The sequence below is a fragment of the Sphaeramia orbicularis genome, chromosome 9 (assembly GCF_902148855.1).
Source record: "Sphaeramia orbicularis chromosome 9, fSphaOr1.1, whole genome shotgun sequence".
Taxonomy (NCBI): Eukaryota; Metazoa; Chordata; class Actinopteri; order Kurtiformes; family Apogonidae; genus Sphaeramia; species Sphaeramia orbicularis.
In genome coordinates this window covers 11,709,010-11,724,661 of record NC_043965.1, presented here as the reverse complement: position 1 = coordinate 11,724,661, position 15,652 = coordinate 11,709,010, and the positions used below count along the sequence as shown (strand labels likewise).

The window sequence follows — 15,652 nt, the reverse complement described above, 5'->3', positions numbered from 1 at the left end:
AAAGTCTACATATGACCTCCTGTCAGTGCTCAATAGTAACTACACTGATATCTCTAACCATTTCTATGTTATAAGCCATTAAAATATGGGCCATTATACGTAAAGACCAATTTGTAATATATAAAAAATTTAAAATCTAAATTTCTTAAAACTATGAACAAACTTTGTCATCATTGTCCCAAGAAAGCTATATAAAAATGTTTTAAGGAATCCAAGGAGTTTTGTCAGAGTAGATGTTTAAAGAAATTGCGAAAGAAGGCAACGACGAACACAGCGCAAATTTGTAATATTTAAAGCTGCAGTATGTAGGATTGCAGCCAAAACTGGTACTGCAATTACATTCAAAATACTGTAGAACGTGGTATCCTCTCCTCCTCCCCCCAGGCTAGGGGTTGCCAGATCCCGCATGAGCATCCACTACTAGCGTTTCCTCTAATCCTTGCCACCACACCATAAATTTCATACAAAAAAATCATCACCAGACTTACTCTACATAAGTCTAATATATAACAGGCCAGAACAAACGTCCTGCACACTCAAATGAAAATTTGCGAAGATTCAGGAGCTCTAACCCCCCCACCACCGAACCACGGACGCAGAACTACCGACACACACACACACCCCCCCCCCCCCCCCCCCCCCCCCCCCCCCCCCCCGTTCGGATTACACACCGCTAAATGAACAGGTCACTTCCACAGAAAACACTGAACTACAAGGAGCTACCATGGCAAGAGACAAGTCCTACACCGGTACCTGGTCTGTTCACCAGTCCCGGACCGGCAGTCTCTTCACCGGGGCCAGGAGAAGAGACTGCTGCCCGGCCCCGGAAGAAGGGACCAGGTGAAGAGGCCACGACCCCAGCTCTGAGTGGCTCTTACCGGTGGTCAGTCTAAGGCAGAGCCAGCGTCGGTCTTCAAATCCTTCTCCTCTTTCAGCCGTCTCCATGTTTCTAAATCATCTCCTATACATCTCCTTGTTTTATTTCTCACTTTGTCACGATGTATTTGGGAATAATAAGAGTCCTTTTAGGTTTAATAACGTCAGACATTTGTGATCAGAAATGTTCCAGCTGCAGCCCATGGGGATCTGGCAACCTGGATGCTGAAAGGCTTCTGACTCTGTGATTAGCAGACAGGTGATGGGCGGGGCATCAGACCAAAACACACAATGTCAACATAAACATCATTTCAGGGCTGACACTGAGCTTTTCAACTGCACATATTCTGGCTGGACTACTACTGTCAGTGAGATCAGTATTTGACATGAACATGATTCCTTAATGTCTGGTGACAGTCAAGGCAATTTTACAATTACTTAGAACATAATTCCTACATACTGCAGCTTTAAAAAATTCAGAAATCTAAATTTCTCAAAACTGTGAACAAACTTTGTAGAAATTGTCCCAAGAAAGCTACATAAAAAATCTGTAATTAATCCAAGGAGTTTCGTCAGAATAGATGTTTGAAGAACGAACAAAGATAACAGTGATGACAAACACATCGTCTTCAAAATCGGTCGGTGAGTTTACAAGTACACACCATTTGCTTATTAGTTTAATACCAATGAACTTCTTGCCTGCAGACATTGCATATGCTGTCTTTTCTTATCTCTGACTTGGAAAAACAAAAGCAGATACATATACGTGGGTTTAAAACAGTTCATCGTGCTAAGAGACGGTTTACAGAGACAAAGGATCAGACATAAATATCTTCTCTTCTACCTGAGATGTGTGTCTACAGTAAACTTTAGCTTTTTAGCTGCCCTGGCTGTCTTGGAGTTTGACCTTGTGTTTCTTTTTTTGGGTCCATCCAAATTCACAGCATGACCATCAATCTCAATAAGAACAGACTTAAGGGACGGCTGACCCAGCTGACTTAAAACAGCCTGTTCAGCGGAGTAAAACCCACCGCTGCACTTTTAAACTGACGGAGGAGCAGCTCCTCTCTACTGATCAATAACAAACTTTTGCATTTCTTTTGTATGTTCAAACTTTGAGACAAGAGTTTCTTTGGATATGTGGAAACTTTATCTCTGCTGTCAAATGCTCTCTGACGGCTCCATATGACAATTTTTGGCAAGTTCATACAAGAAAAGGTTTTCTAAGTACAAATAACTGAGTTTTTCCATTGTCTCTAAACTCTGTATTACCTCTAGTTTTTTTTTTTTCTGCTAAATTTTCTCTACTGGAAATCTCTTTACATTCCATTACTAATACTAATAATAATCATAAACAGAAAACAAACCAAAACAAACAAGTAACAGATACCAGAGAGCCAACTTTAGTATCAATAGTTCATTTTGTGATCAGTTAAAGGCTTGGTTCTCAAAACACATTCTAATCCTAAGGCATTTTTGAGAACATGTACTTGTCAATGAGGTCAAATCATTATCACTTCTATGGTTTCAAACTAAACCTCCCATTAAAAGTTCCCCCTTTGGTTCCTCCTCACTGTCTTATTGCGTTTGCTTACCCCTCCTTATGTGTTTTTTGTAAAGGATCTAAACTTAGAAAAGTATGTTATGAATTGCTATGGTATTAAGGTGCAGCCTCTGAATCTTTTACATCAGCTGTGTCAAACTCATTTTATTTCAGGGGCCACATACAGCCCACTATGATCTCATATGGACCAGCACAATAATAACAGTGAATAAAGGAAAAACACATTACGAAAATGTTTAAATCTACAAAGTAGGCTTTAAAAAAATTTGAATAACATGAACAACCATTAACAACTTCTTTCATTATTTCATCTTGTCATGCTTTTTCTCTTTCACAGACCACTTCTACACCAATTACAAAAATGAATGTGCATATTTCAACTATATCAATATCTATTTTATTGCTACATATTTTCAACTGCTTATTGCCAGTCCAATAAAAACAGTTCAGTAACCCATTTTGGGTCCTGACCATACGTTTGGGAAGCAAGGCAAAGATGAACAACAACTAAATACTTATATATTAATAGGAAAAAAGAAAATGATTAATTCATTTATATATTTTTATATTACAAATGTGTCTACATCTGTGTTGGAGCCAATAAGTTCAACAGTACATATATTTTAGATGAGATCTGTGTTAACAGGAGGTTGTCTGATAATATTAATAATAATAATAATAATAATAATTTTTATTTGTAAGCGCCTTTCACAAAACTCAAGGACACTACATCAAAAGATTAAAAGACGATAAATGCAACACAAAGGAAAGAGAAGGGCAAGAATGTAATACAGAGTAAGATGTAAGATGATTCACATGTATGTACAAATACAAGGTGTGACCACATGTCTAAGAAGAACAGCTGATTGTTTTTTAATGTTTTAAAGATATGTTTTCATTAGGCATTTTAAGTAAAGCACAAGAAAATAACCCACTTTTATTACCTTGTATCAGGCTCTATTTTTCTGTGTTTGAGTGTTTTCTTTGTGTGTCCAACTCACCCCAGCTGGTCCGTCAGGTTCCACAGTACGTTGGGTGTGGGCATTAGTGGGGAACCGTCATATAAAACCACTGAAGCTCCCACTGCCAGAGCAGACACCAGCCAGTTCCACATCATCCAGCCGGTCTACGGACAGAGCACACAACAGCACACACACACCCAGTGGTCAGTTTATCTTATAAAAACACTCCACTCTCATTTACATGTATAACCAGACAGCAAAAATGTTTAACTCCTACAGTTTGTGAGTTATGCATCTGTGATTCAGTCATGATTTTTGTTGCTCTTCCTACTGCTTAGACACTATTCGTAATATAAAATATTCATAGTTTCAGGTTTTGTGGATTATGGATTCTGACAATTGTAATGAGTAATGGCTTTAAATTTAACAGATTAACATTCATAAAAAATATAATGAAAATCAATTACTTAAGATTAGATGTAAATGAAGTATTAAACTCTACACCACTGGCAGATAACCCAATATCAGCTCCTCCCCATGACCCTAACCCTTCATTGGGCTGGTCCCCATAAAGCCCCATAGTTTGTCAGGTTAGGGCCAAGGGAACCCAATAGTGCAGGGGTGTCAAACATGCTGCCCACGGGCCAAAACCAGCCCACCATATGGTCCAAGTCAGTCCGTGAGATGAATTTATGAAATGCAAAAATTACACTGAAGATATTGACAATCAAAAGATGTCAAACCCATTTAATTTCAGGTTCCACATACAGACCAATTTGATCTCAAGTGGATCGGACAAATCAGATACTATCATTACAGGAGCTTGGTCTGATACCAAGCTACCGAGGTGTTTAACTCCCAAGAGTGACCTGGCTGACGTGCTACTGACACCTCACCGTCTTGTGTTTTGTTTCCATGAAGAGTGTGTGGCTCGTCTGGACTGTGCTGCATAATACAATCCATTCATTTTCCTTTGCACGGTGAATATATCTTCCATGAACAAACAGTAAGTCTCTGTCCCCTTTGCCGCCACAGCGGTCAAAAACCATGTGCCCTTCCGGGGTCAAATACACCTAACAAGGTGAGGTGACCTACCTAAATACCTGCGCTCTTGGTGACAGGACAGCGACACCCAATAGCACATAAAAGGAAATATACCAGGTGACCATAATAATATTTGACCCTGAATCTTGATAAATATGGCTCTTACAATCATAAGAGTTCAGGAGTCTGGGTCTGCTCGAGGTTTCTGCCCGTTAAAGGGAAGTTTTTCCTCGCCACTGTCACCAATCACAAGTGTTTGCCCCTGAAGGATTCTGTTGGGTCTCTGTAAACTTAATTTGATTCTGATTTGAATTGATAAAGCACTTTGTGACTCTGTCTGTGAAAAGTGCTCTATAAATAAAATTTACTTTACTTTACTTACTTATAATAACCTATACATGATGACAAATCCAAATTTTTCTCTCTTTTTTTGTTTTAGTGTGGAAAAATTCAAGTGCATGATGAAAATATTTACATTTACAAACGGTTCTTTCACAAAAAATGTGAATCATCTAAACAACCATGAAGAACCTGATATTCTTATGAAAAATAAGTATAATTTTAGCAGTATTCTGCCTTTTACTTTTACGTTTTTCCTCTTAAACAATGAAAAAAACGTAGTTATTATTTATAGGGTTATTATGTTATTATTTTACATATTTACATCATATTGGGTTGTATGTGGCCAATGAACTAAAATGAGCCTGACACCCCTACACTAGTGTGTCCATTACTTTTGTTGTAATTGTATATGATCCCACTTTTAAATATTACCATTATCATGCCAGTTATGTTTAAGCACACACAATACACGAGTGTATGTCATGAACCAAATACAATTAACTGCATTTTCTTACTGTTTGTCTCATTCAGCTTTTTTAAACAAAATGAGAAAAAAAAAACATTATTTTAACCAAAACAAGAGAAAAACCTCATTCACTGATTTTTGATTCCTTTTTATATGTAGTTTTCATTTCAATACCATCATTAAAAGATCCTTTTTTCATATTAAATGAAATATTGCCACAGTCAATGAGTTTTTTAAACTTAGCAGACCTAGAAATACTCATTCATGCTTCTGTCACTAGTCCCATTCTACCGTGCCTAAAAGCTTCTAAGAAAACCCCCCTCTAGTTCATAAAATAATAACTGCAGCCAGACTCTTAATGAAAACAAAGCAAATGAAGACAGTTGGGTTTTGAGGAAACTCTAAACTGAGCATTTTCAAAAGATAAACTCCAGAGCTATAAGACAAAAATCCATGAATGCTTTATGAAATGTGGCAGCTATAAGGGAAAAGCAAAATGTCATGCAAAGTCAGTTAGAGTATTTTAGAATAAATTTCTACGCTAAGCATTTCAGCAACATCACTACACACAGTGTCATGAGAACTTCTTGTGAATGTCGGTTTTGATTGACAGTACAGTGATTTAAACGTCATGTGTATGAAGATTGAAAAATTATTCAGAAGCATGTTTTCTGTAATTCTGAAGGTATAAAAGAGGGAGGTTGTGTCCTGTTTTCACTCATGGTACGTACAGCTGCATGTAAACAGAAATATTAATGGAATATGACTATTAAGTAGTGGAACATTAATTTTCATTATCCATGTAAACCACTTTTTCAGATTAAGGATAAAAAACTAACTATTTTGTGGATGTAGACATAGCCACTGAATCAATTAGGCTGACTTAACACTTTCATCTATCATGCTAATGCTTGGAAGATTAGTTTCTAGATCAAGGAGATGCATTTATTCACAGCCCCACAAATATTTTATGTCATAAACCCAGACAATCCAATATAAACAAAGAAAGATCCTATTCTGTATCCCCTGAAACACAAAAACAGCAGTTTTAATCAGCAAAAAACAAAGTTTCTCGATGTTTATCATCTAAGGTGCTGGAGTCTTCTAGGAACAATTACAAATTATGCACAGCTCTGACCTTCAGCACACAATGTTGCTCATTAGAAGAGCTGTTTGTGCCTTTGTGAATGTGCACAGACTCATGATTAAAAAATCCAGCCCCTACTGATACCCATGATAAGACAGTGAGAGAACAGCGGAAAGTTTCCATTTGAGGTCTTAGAATCGTTTGCATCTCTGGTGTGTCGGTTTTCGGCTGCTCCAGACCTACCGTGGTGTAGTAAATAATGACGTCGCTGCTGGTCATATTACCATGGAGAATGTGCTCCTTCAAGTGTTGGATGAGTGTACCCTGAGAAGACACATAAATAACACATCTAAGTAAATTGATCGCCATGTGGATCAAAACTTTTATATTTATTTGAAGAGTTTATCCTCATGTGCAAATGCAAAATAAGGACATACTATTTGTTCAATTTCTTTACATATGCAATAAATGAAAACAGTATATCAAGTGAAAAAAAAAGCAGTATATGGGTAGTTTTATGAAACTGGGTACATTTTGGTAACTGGCACTTTGCCAGCTTTTTTAGAGTAAATTTAGACATATTTCCCCCCAGGATGTACCTAATGATGACCTCAGATAAATGCAAAAAAAATTATACTCTTGCTCTAAGCCATCCCAAAATTAATGAATTTTCAATAAAATATTGGAGCCAAAAGTAGAACCAAAATTGGGACAGGAAAACTTACCTAAGTGTCAGTGCATTTTACCTGGACCACATGGCTGTAAATGGTCTTATATACCGCTATAAATAAAGACAATGTGTTAAATTTGATGATCCTAGTGGTTTTTCTAATCCAGACATGCAGGTTTTTCCAAGAATCTCAGTCTCATTCCAGGTTTTGTATGTAACCCATAATGCCCACTTGCATTACATACAGAACCTGCCCATTTAAACCTATATAAATCGCGACTGATTTTGCAACAGCTGTCATTTTTGTGAAACACTCTGCCTTGCATAATTAGTTCAATTCCTAAAATGTACCTGAGAGAGAATAAAGAGAGATTCAAAAAAATAGTAGCATGTAATTTTTGTGTCCTTTTGACCATATTAAATGCAGATTTTTGTAATTAAAAATAATGTAAAATAATATAAAAATGTGTTTTATCTGAAAAATAGTTTCTCTTTTATCTCAGTAAATATTTATTTTTAGAATAGACCCAAAGTGCTTCCAAACTTGCTTCATAACATTAGTCTACATCTGGTTTGAATTTTTAGCCCCCATGTCCTGTTTTTAGGGACCAGTTTCATAGAAGCACCCATATAGAAAGCATGTAATATATAGAGAGTTGTACAGTAACAATTGCTATATTATGCAATCAAAAAGATTGCACTTTCATGGTCCACTGTACATATTGTGATTTTTGGGTTTTCAGCCACAATGAGGAGAGAGAGAGTGACACTGTGTAAAACACGCCAAATAAAATACATATTTTTCACAGTTCTTGTATTTTTTTTAAGCTACTTTACATTTATATGTCTGAGTAGAAAGAAAAATACACATTTCAAAATGATCAGTAATCTGTATCTCTTCCCTGATACCCACAAAAATAGGCTCAAATCATAACAGCAAATCATACCAGCTAATACTAGTTTCAATTAGTGTATTAAAGTACTAATTTGGTTCCTCTGTATACTTTGACTGGTTCTTTATATCCATTTGACAGCTTAATTGGCCAAATAACAAAACCCATGATGGGCTATTAGTTTCATTGTTTTAAAAAATGTTGAGATATTGAGTTTGCGCAAGTAAAGGAAAAGAATGATGATTTTGGTTTTTGTTGATGGAAAAAAAAGCTCATTATTGTTGACAAAAGCTAAAGTGGTGAAAAACTTGTGCTGAAATAAATCCAAATAAAACAAGGTTTTCAGGTTTCAAAATCTAAATTAGAAGTGACACAAACAAAAATGTAATATGGCTGCTTGTAAAATTCTGACTTGAATTCAATTCCAATTTTAATGAATTGTGATGTTCAAGAAAACAACAATAGCTTTGCACAGTACGGGGTGTTCTAGTGTAAGATATGACTTTATTTATCCCACTGTGGGGAAATTTCACGGTTAAAAGCAGCAACATCCAACAAGCAAGTGCAGAGAAAAAGACAAGCAGAGGAAAAACCACAATCAAGTGAAAAATGAAATATAAAAGAAAAAAGTATGGGGTATTCTTCAACATCATTCTCTGACATCTTAACTCTTTTAAGACTGCCATCATAACAGGCCGCCTAAGTGTCTTCATGTCTTCTTTCCAATAAAAGTGTCAGAAAATGTCTTTTTCGCCAAATCTGTTTATTATGACTAATAAATGCTTCAAGGAGTCATATTTTGCTAAACCCACTTTTATTAGTCTTTGGTACATTTATTTGTGTATTTAGACACTAACAGTTCAAAAAGTTTGAATTTGAACCCTCCAGGTGCTGCAAAGCTATCTTTATATTCAATCCGGCAAAATGTCGTGACATTTGCACATATAAAGTCAAGACTTCCAATGAACATTTCTCTGAGTATGCCATAACTGTTTGTCACCAGCACCGATGCCATTGGGATTTTGTGGATAGCCCAAATGGTTCAGGATTTGGTTACAGTAATTTTTTGCTGTAAAGTGTAAAATGCTGCATCAGAGAGATAGCCGTTGTTAAAGGGTAAAATCAAACTATTAATTGAAGTCAGTAATGAAAACAACGTTAAGTTGCAGGCCCGGTGTGAATATTTGAGTATGCAATGCAGTCAGCACATGCAGACACTTCTCTTGACAAAAACTGCAATTTGTATTAAGAGTGAATTCTCACACAGTCACCCCCTGATCACAGCTGGATAGATTATCAAAGTGCATGAAGTGTTGAGTATGTATTAAAATAGTGAGTTTGTGCACAGATGTGAATGCATGTGTCTAATATCTGGCAGCACTCAGTTGCCACACTCGTCCTTTGGTGTGTGCCATCTTGCTGCTGACAGCGTGTTAACAGAGCTGTAACAAAGCAGGAAGTACAATAGTGCTGGGGCTAATTGGCAGAGCCAAAGAGGAGTGCCAATGTAGCGCTATCAAATGTTTTCACCAACACATTACTGTCCAATTATCAGCTGTGTGGAGAGAAGGAAAAGACTAAGACAGAAAAGGAGATGGTAGAGGGTAGAAAGAAGAGAGAGCTAAGAGACAGACAAAGAACAATGGGGAGAATAACTAATGAGAGCCTAAAACAGAAAAAACGGAACTGGAGCGTAGAAAACTGGAAAACAGGAGAGTAAAAGCAGCAAAAGAGGGGAAAACAGGCAGGTCGGAGAGGGAGACTGAATGTATGTGCAGGTGTGTGAATACATTTGTGTGGGTGTTACCTTGTTTTGAATGTTGAGTGTTTTAACCTTGAAACATAAAAGTGGCATTTTTACACCTTCCTGAGGATGAACAGGTTTTCAGGGTCTACTGATGAAGATCTGCTGCCATCTTGTGGTGAAAACGGTGTACACATGCAAATGAACTATTCTTTCTGCTCAGTCTGTTAAAAGAAAAATTCTACAGCGAAAGCACCATAAAAAGAAAGAAAAAGACTGCAACACAAATCAAGAATTTTGTATGCATTAAGCATGTACACTATCACTGATCTATACATGTATTTGATGGATAAAAACCTGCAAACCTTTAAATACCCTTTGATTGCAAGTTTTGTGATGACTAAAAATAGTTCTGAATATTTCCAGAACATCCATTTAATGGACCGAATAACAAAACCCATGATGTAGCATTTACAACACAGCCTTAAATTAAGGAAACATTCATTTTATATTAAATAATTTTATCTTTTTTGGAATTTCTTAAGAGTAACTATGAAATCATGTAGCATCAGATAAATAAGAAACAGGAATAAATCTGTTGGCTCGGCAAGGAAACCTTTATTTACCAGTTACAAACAGCAGCTGTTGAACTCAACTGTGCTTAGTTCCACTGTGAATTGTATGGGATTTCCTGCAAAAACTTTGTTTGTGTAATTACAACTTTTCTCCATGTAATAAAGGGAATTTTGTCTTGTAATATTATAACTTCATTTTTCCCTAAATGTTATTATTAAATTATTCTTTTACCTTCAGTGTAGCCTCAGTGCACTAAAATACAGAGGATAATATGACAATAAATGGTGATAAATCACTTAAGAAAGGCTAAATATGGAGAAAAATTAATTTTGAGAACTACTGCAAAAGTCACACTTGGTCTGGGGTTATGGGTCAAGAAAAATGGTACATATTTTGCCTTTAATTTTTCTAAGGCTAAACATTTAACCTAGTTTTAATGATCTACAAATTTCCTAACTCAAATGACTGACTTGCTCACTACAAGAGAACTTAGATATATTTAAGGCCATTTGCCTACTTTCTAGCAGGGCTCTTATTTTGTAGTGTTTAATAACTCTGATGGAAGCCAACGTGCATCTTACCCCAGCAGAATGGACCATGCATTTCGGAGCTCCTGTGGTGCCAGAGGAGTACATAATGAACAGGGGATGACTGAACGGAAGTTGTTCAAACTCCAGCTGAGGAAACTGGTCGCCTTCCCCGCGCCCAGATGCCAGAAAATCCTCTATAAATACACTGTAAGATTGGAAGAAAAAACAAAGTTAAAACACAAGACAAGAAAAGAAAAACTATGGCAAGACGCAAAGAATATCATAACGTCTTTCTGATACAAGTGACTCAAATTCAGTTACTGAGTGTTAACACTTCAGTGAAAGATGGAGACCTGTTGGGGATCTTGGAGAGGTCAGTTTCCTGTTTGGAGCGAGCGTAGGGGATCACCACCACTTTTTTCAGATCAGGTAAACCTAAACAGAAACAGGAATAATTATGTTTTGTTTTATTTATGAAGAGTTTGGTGCATCAATAAATCCTCTTCCATGCTCTTGTGTATCTTAGGTAGAGGAGGTAAAGCTGCAATGGTCTTTTATGCCCATTCTGAAACACCCTACATATACTGGATGGTTTCATAAAGTGCCACAAAGTTGAAAAAAGACTCAGAGGAAACCATGAGAGACTAGATGTTCAATTGTAGAAGTGTACAAGTGTATTTTATCCATGTTATCCGCATACACTAATGGGATGGGTTTGTTTCCTTGACAGAAAATGATCAAGGTTTGAAGATAGACTTATCATTCCTGCCTGTGGCCATCAGACTGTTTCATTCTTCATTAGAACCACAAAGTTTTTCATAACACAACAATATTTTTGCACATTTATTTATGCATATTTCTTTAATTATCATTAAATTGTTTATCACATAAATTGCTGTTTTAATTGTGTCTTACCATCATCATCTGGATCATTTTTAATCCAAATTTCATGATATAGGATAATCCCAATTGGTTGACTTGAGGTGGGAAATTTCCAGATTACATAAAAAAAATAGAAATTTAAAAAAAAAAAGTGGTGTATTCAGCCAGTGTCATTGATAAAAACATTTTGTGTATTATGCAAATTGTCACGTGTTTTCCCTCACAAATTGCTTGTATAATTCAATTTACACCTCAAACAACATATTGTACTATATATTATCACTTTAAATTAATCAGCAACTATTTAGACAATCAATCATTCAATGAAACTACAAGACACATTAAATCTGGCTATTTTTGATTTCTTAAATGAAAAATTTCTGGTTTCTTTCCTCTTCCATAACAATAATAATAAACGGATTATATTTTGGTTGTGCCTAAAATAAGACATTTGAGAATGACATCTTGGAAGACACTCAGGGTTTTCTGATGTTTTATAGACCAAATAGCTCATTTATAATGAAAATAACAATAATAATAACCCACATATCAAAGTAGTCACCAGGCAGAAATCCAAAATATTTCTTGATAAACCCCAAAATTAAATTATGGAAAAGCAGCAAGAATGACTAAAAAATATATATATTGACTACAACATTATTCACTGGCAAAAAGTGGGCATTACAACCTTTGACGACACTGGTCAGCTTCTCCATGTGGTCGTGCGTTTTGCCATTATAAACCACAGCAGCGACGGAGAAGATCAGCTTGGGCTGGATTTGGGAAAACCTGTCGAGGACGCCCTGAGACAGAGGGAAGTAAAGAAGAGCGAGAATTACAACTGCTGGAAATTAAAAAACAAACATACTGGAAGTAGTGAAGAGCCTCAAGTTTGATCAAACAGGTAATTAATTGATCTTGACTTCAGAGAGGAAATATGAGCTTAGAGAACTCCAACATAAAAAAACAACCAGTGAAAGTGCTGAGGATAGTAAGAACTTTCCTTTAACTATTTAGGCTCCATATATTTAAGCATTTTACCTGCCTCTCAATACGGCTTTAAACAGAAAACACCATTACATACAACAATGTGGTTCAGAGTGAGGAGATGCTAGCAAATTACAATTCAGTCTGCTTTATATTTATAAATTCATATATCAACTTACACTTATGTGAATATTAATATCCACCAAATATTTGAGCTTTCCTCAAATAGGCATAAATCATTGTAGAGATACAGATGGATATAGAGGATGTAAGTGTAGTTCTCATCGCTCGCCACAAGAGGCAGTAGCACACAAGAAAACAGACATTAGAAGACGGGATACAAAAGGAGCATTGAGGAGGGAGTTTGCTCCTGGACCAAGTTAATTACACTCACGCTCATGGTGTTTAACCTCAGGGCTCTCTTTCCCCTCTTGTCTATAGACTGTATGTTCCGTGTGTGTGTGTCTAATATATGAGTAAACCAACAGATGTGAACATATCACTGCTACAGTTTCACTTCTCTTCACTGATGACCCTTACATGATACTGACTGACATGTTCACTGACTACACACCAAGCAGATCCCTTAAATTATCATGTAAACATTATTATTATTATTATTATTATTATTATTATTATTATTATTATTATTATTATTATTATTATTATTATTATTATCCCCTGTTCAATAATAATGCCTTATCTTATCAGCGTATTGCCTTATTACTGCACTGGCATCTCACTCCATATTTTTTATCTTGTATATATCTGCATCTGAAATATTTTTGTCATTTCAAGCATTACTCACTTATTTTGAAGGCTTTATTTTGAGCACATATAGTCTAATCATATGTAAATGTGGAGCCAATACTACCAAACAAATGCTGTACCATATATTTTCTGGTTAATAAGAAAAATGGGGAAGGAAAGATTTTATTTTATTTTTTTCACATTGGAAATATTCAACTTTTTTTAAAAGAAGGGGACAAACTGAAAGGGGGGGGGGGGCTAAAAGCATTATCTACCTGACATCAGACCTGACTGAAATAACTTATTTTGGAACAATTACTGCCAGAAAAAGAAACTTTGATATAAAGTAAACAGCCACAACCACAGTCAACACAGAAGCTCTCATGCTGCCTGTAAACACAGGGACACTTCCTTCATACTGGATCTTATCTAATTCCATAAAACAATTACGTCGCCGGTAGTTTCATCTGAGCAGTCTGACTGGTCAAAGGCTAATGACAACTGTCCAGTCACTACTTATCAGTCAGAACTAATCAGTGTATTGCCTTATTAATGTAACAGCCTCTCACTCAGTATTTTCATCTTGTATATAATCTATCTGGATCTTAAATGTTTTTGTCATTTTTAGCTATAGTCGCTTATTTTGAAGGTTTTATTTTAAACCACATATAATCTAATCATAGGTAAATATAGAAAACACATGACAGATAAGTCCAAAGATGGCGTGACAAAATTTGATGCTGCGCAATACTGTAGATGCTTTAGTGACAACAAAAAATACATTTGCCATTTCTAAACTACTGCGTTATTACAATGAAATGAAGGTTTAAATATTAGGTTCAGTTTCCGTGTACTTGGAAGTAAACTTGTTATTGACAAGACACACATCCTCTGTTATATTCCTTCAAAATCACCAACTATTGCCAAATATTGGCTGTGTTAAGTCAAATGATTTGATACTCTTGTCATTTTCTGTCAGTTGAAACTTTCTAGTTTTAATACCTATAAAATGCATTAAATATGCAAATGAATAACCTTGTGCTGACTATAGAATATAGAAATATGTATAGAAAAACATTTTTTGTATTGATTATTTGTTTTTTGTTTTTTTTGTTGGCTTGAAAAGTGATGGAAAAAAACATGGGGAAAAATTGTGAACTGATGTTGAATGTATACAATTTTTTTCCTCAATAAAAAGAGAAAAACAAACATATTTGATGGATAAATGGACACAAAAATGGCTAAACAATAGTTTGTTTTTTAATGTTTTACTGCTGTCCCCAATATATAATATTCATGCTTATCTATGTGATAAAAACATGCATTTCCCAGTGATCAATATGACATTGGATCAAAAACCATCTCATGATGTTTTAGACCAACATATACAACTCCCTCCTATTAGAAGATGTAGTTTGACATAAGATTCATTAGATGAAACAAGTGTTATTACTATTTGATGGTGACAATACGTGACAACATGATTTTGTATCTGTGGATTGTGTGTATTTACATTGGGAAATCTAAAAAAAAAAAAAAAAGCCACTGTAAAAAGCCATGGGAGTTGATTTAACTATCTTCTGTGTGTATGTGTCTAATGTATTGAGGTTGAATACATCATGAAGCGAACATACATTGACCCCAAAGTCAACGGACGTAGAGCTCCAAATGGCTCCGATGCTGGCTGCTGCTAACATGGCCTCCACAGCATAGATCCCATTGGGCAGGTAGCCTAAAGGCACAAAGAGAAAGAAAGAAAGAATGAGAAGATCATCATTTTCTTTATTCTAAAAGCTCAGAATTACAGCACGAAAACAGAAGAAACAAACTGTTCAAATTTCATGGAATTACCCTGAACAGATAAAAAAAGATCACCAGGGAGAACAAACTGGGAAGTGAGAATGAAAGTAAAAAAAGAAGAGGGAAGAATACGAAGACGGGACAAACAGTGAATATCAACCAGTGGCATGTCCTGGGGAATATTTCATCTTTAACAAGCATAGCTGAGACCATAACTGCTGTCCTGCTGTGATATATTCCTTTATCAATATAGTTAATGGAGCCCAAGGACACAGCCAGTCAATGGACGCACACACCAACAGAGATGATGATGGCTATACAAAGGAACAGGAAGAAAGCATAAGAATAGAATGAGGAAGATTTTTCAACAGTCCTTCCTGGTAAATAGATAAGGAAATTGTATGATACTATTTGGTAATTACCTTACCTACACTCATCAAATCAAGATGCATTTGTAGTTGAAAGCTGATGGGAAATAA

The 15,652-nt window shown here is 35.8% G+C and overlaps 1 protein-coding gene across 1 annotated transcript in view; it reads right to left on the bottom strand.

Moving 5' to 3' along the window:
- Positions 1–15,652, bottom strand: part of aacs (acetoacetyl-CoA synthetase) — a 66,478-nt gene that overhangs the window by 30,749 nt on the left and 20,077 nt on the right. The window contains exons 5-10 of the mRNA XM_030143449.1: positions 15,008–15,105; positions 12,325–12,439; positions 11,108–11,189; positions 10,806–10,959; positions 6,585–6,665; positions 3,442–3,566 (exon numbers count right to left, since the gene is read on the bottom strand). Coding sequence (XP_029999309.1) covers positions 3,442–3,566; positions 6,585–6,665; positions 10,806–10,959; positions 11,108–11,189; positions 12,325–12,439; positions 15,008–15,105 — 655 coding nt within the window. The remainder of the gene's footprint in view (positions 1–3,441; positions 3,567–6,584; positions 6,666–10,805; positions 10,960–11,107; positions 11,190–12,324; positions 12,440–15,007; positions 15,106–15,652) is intronic.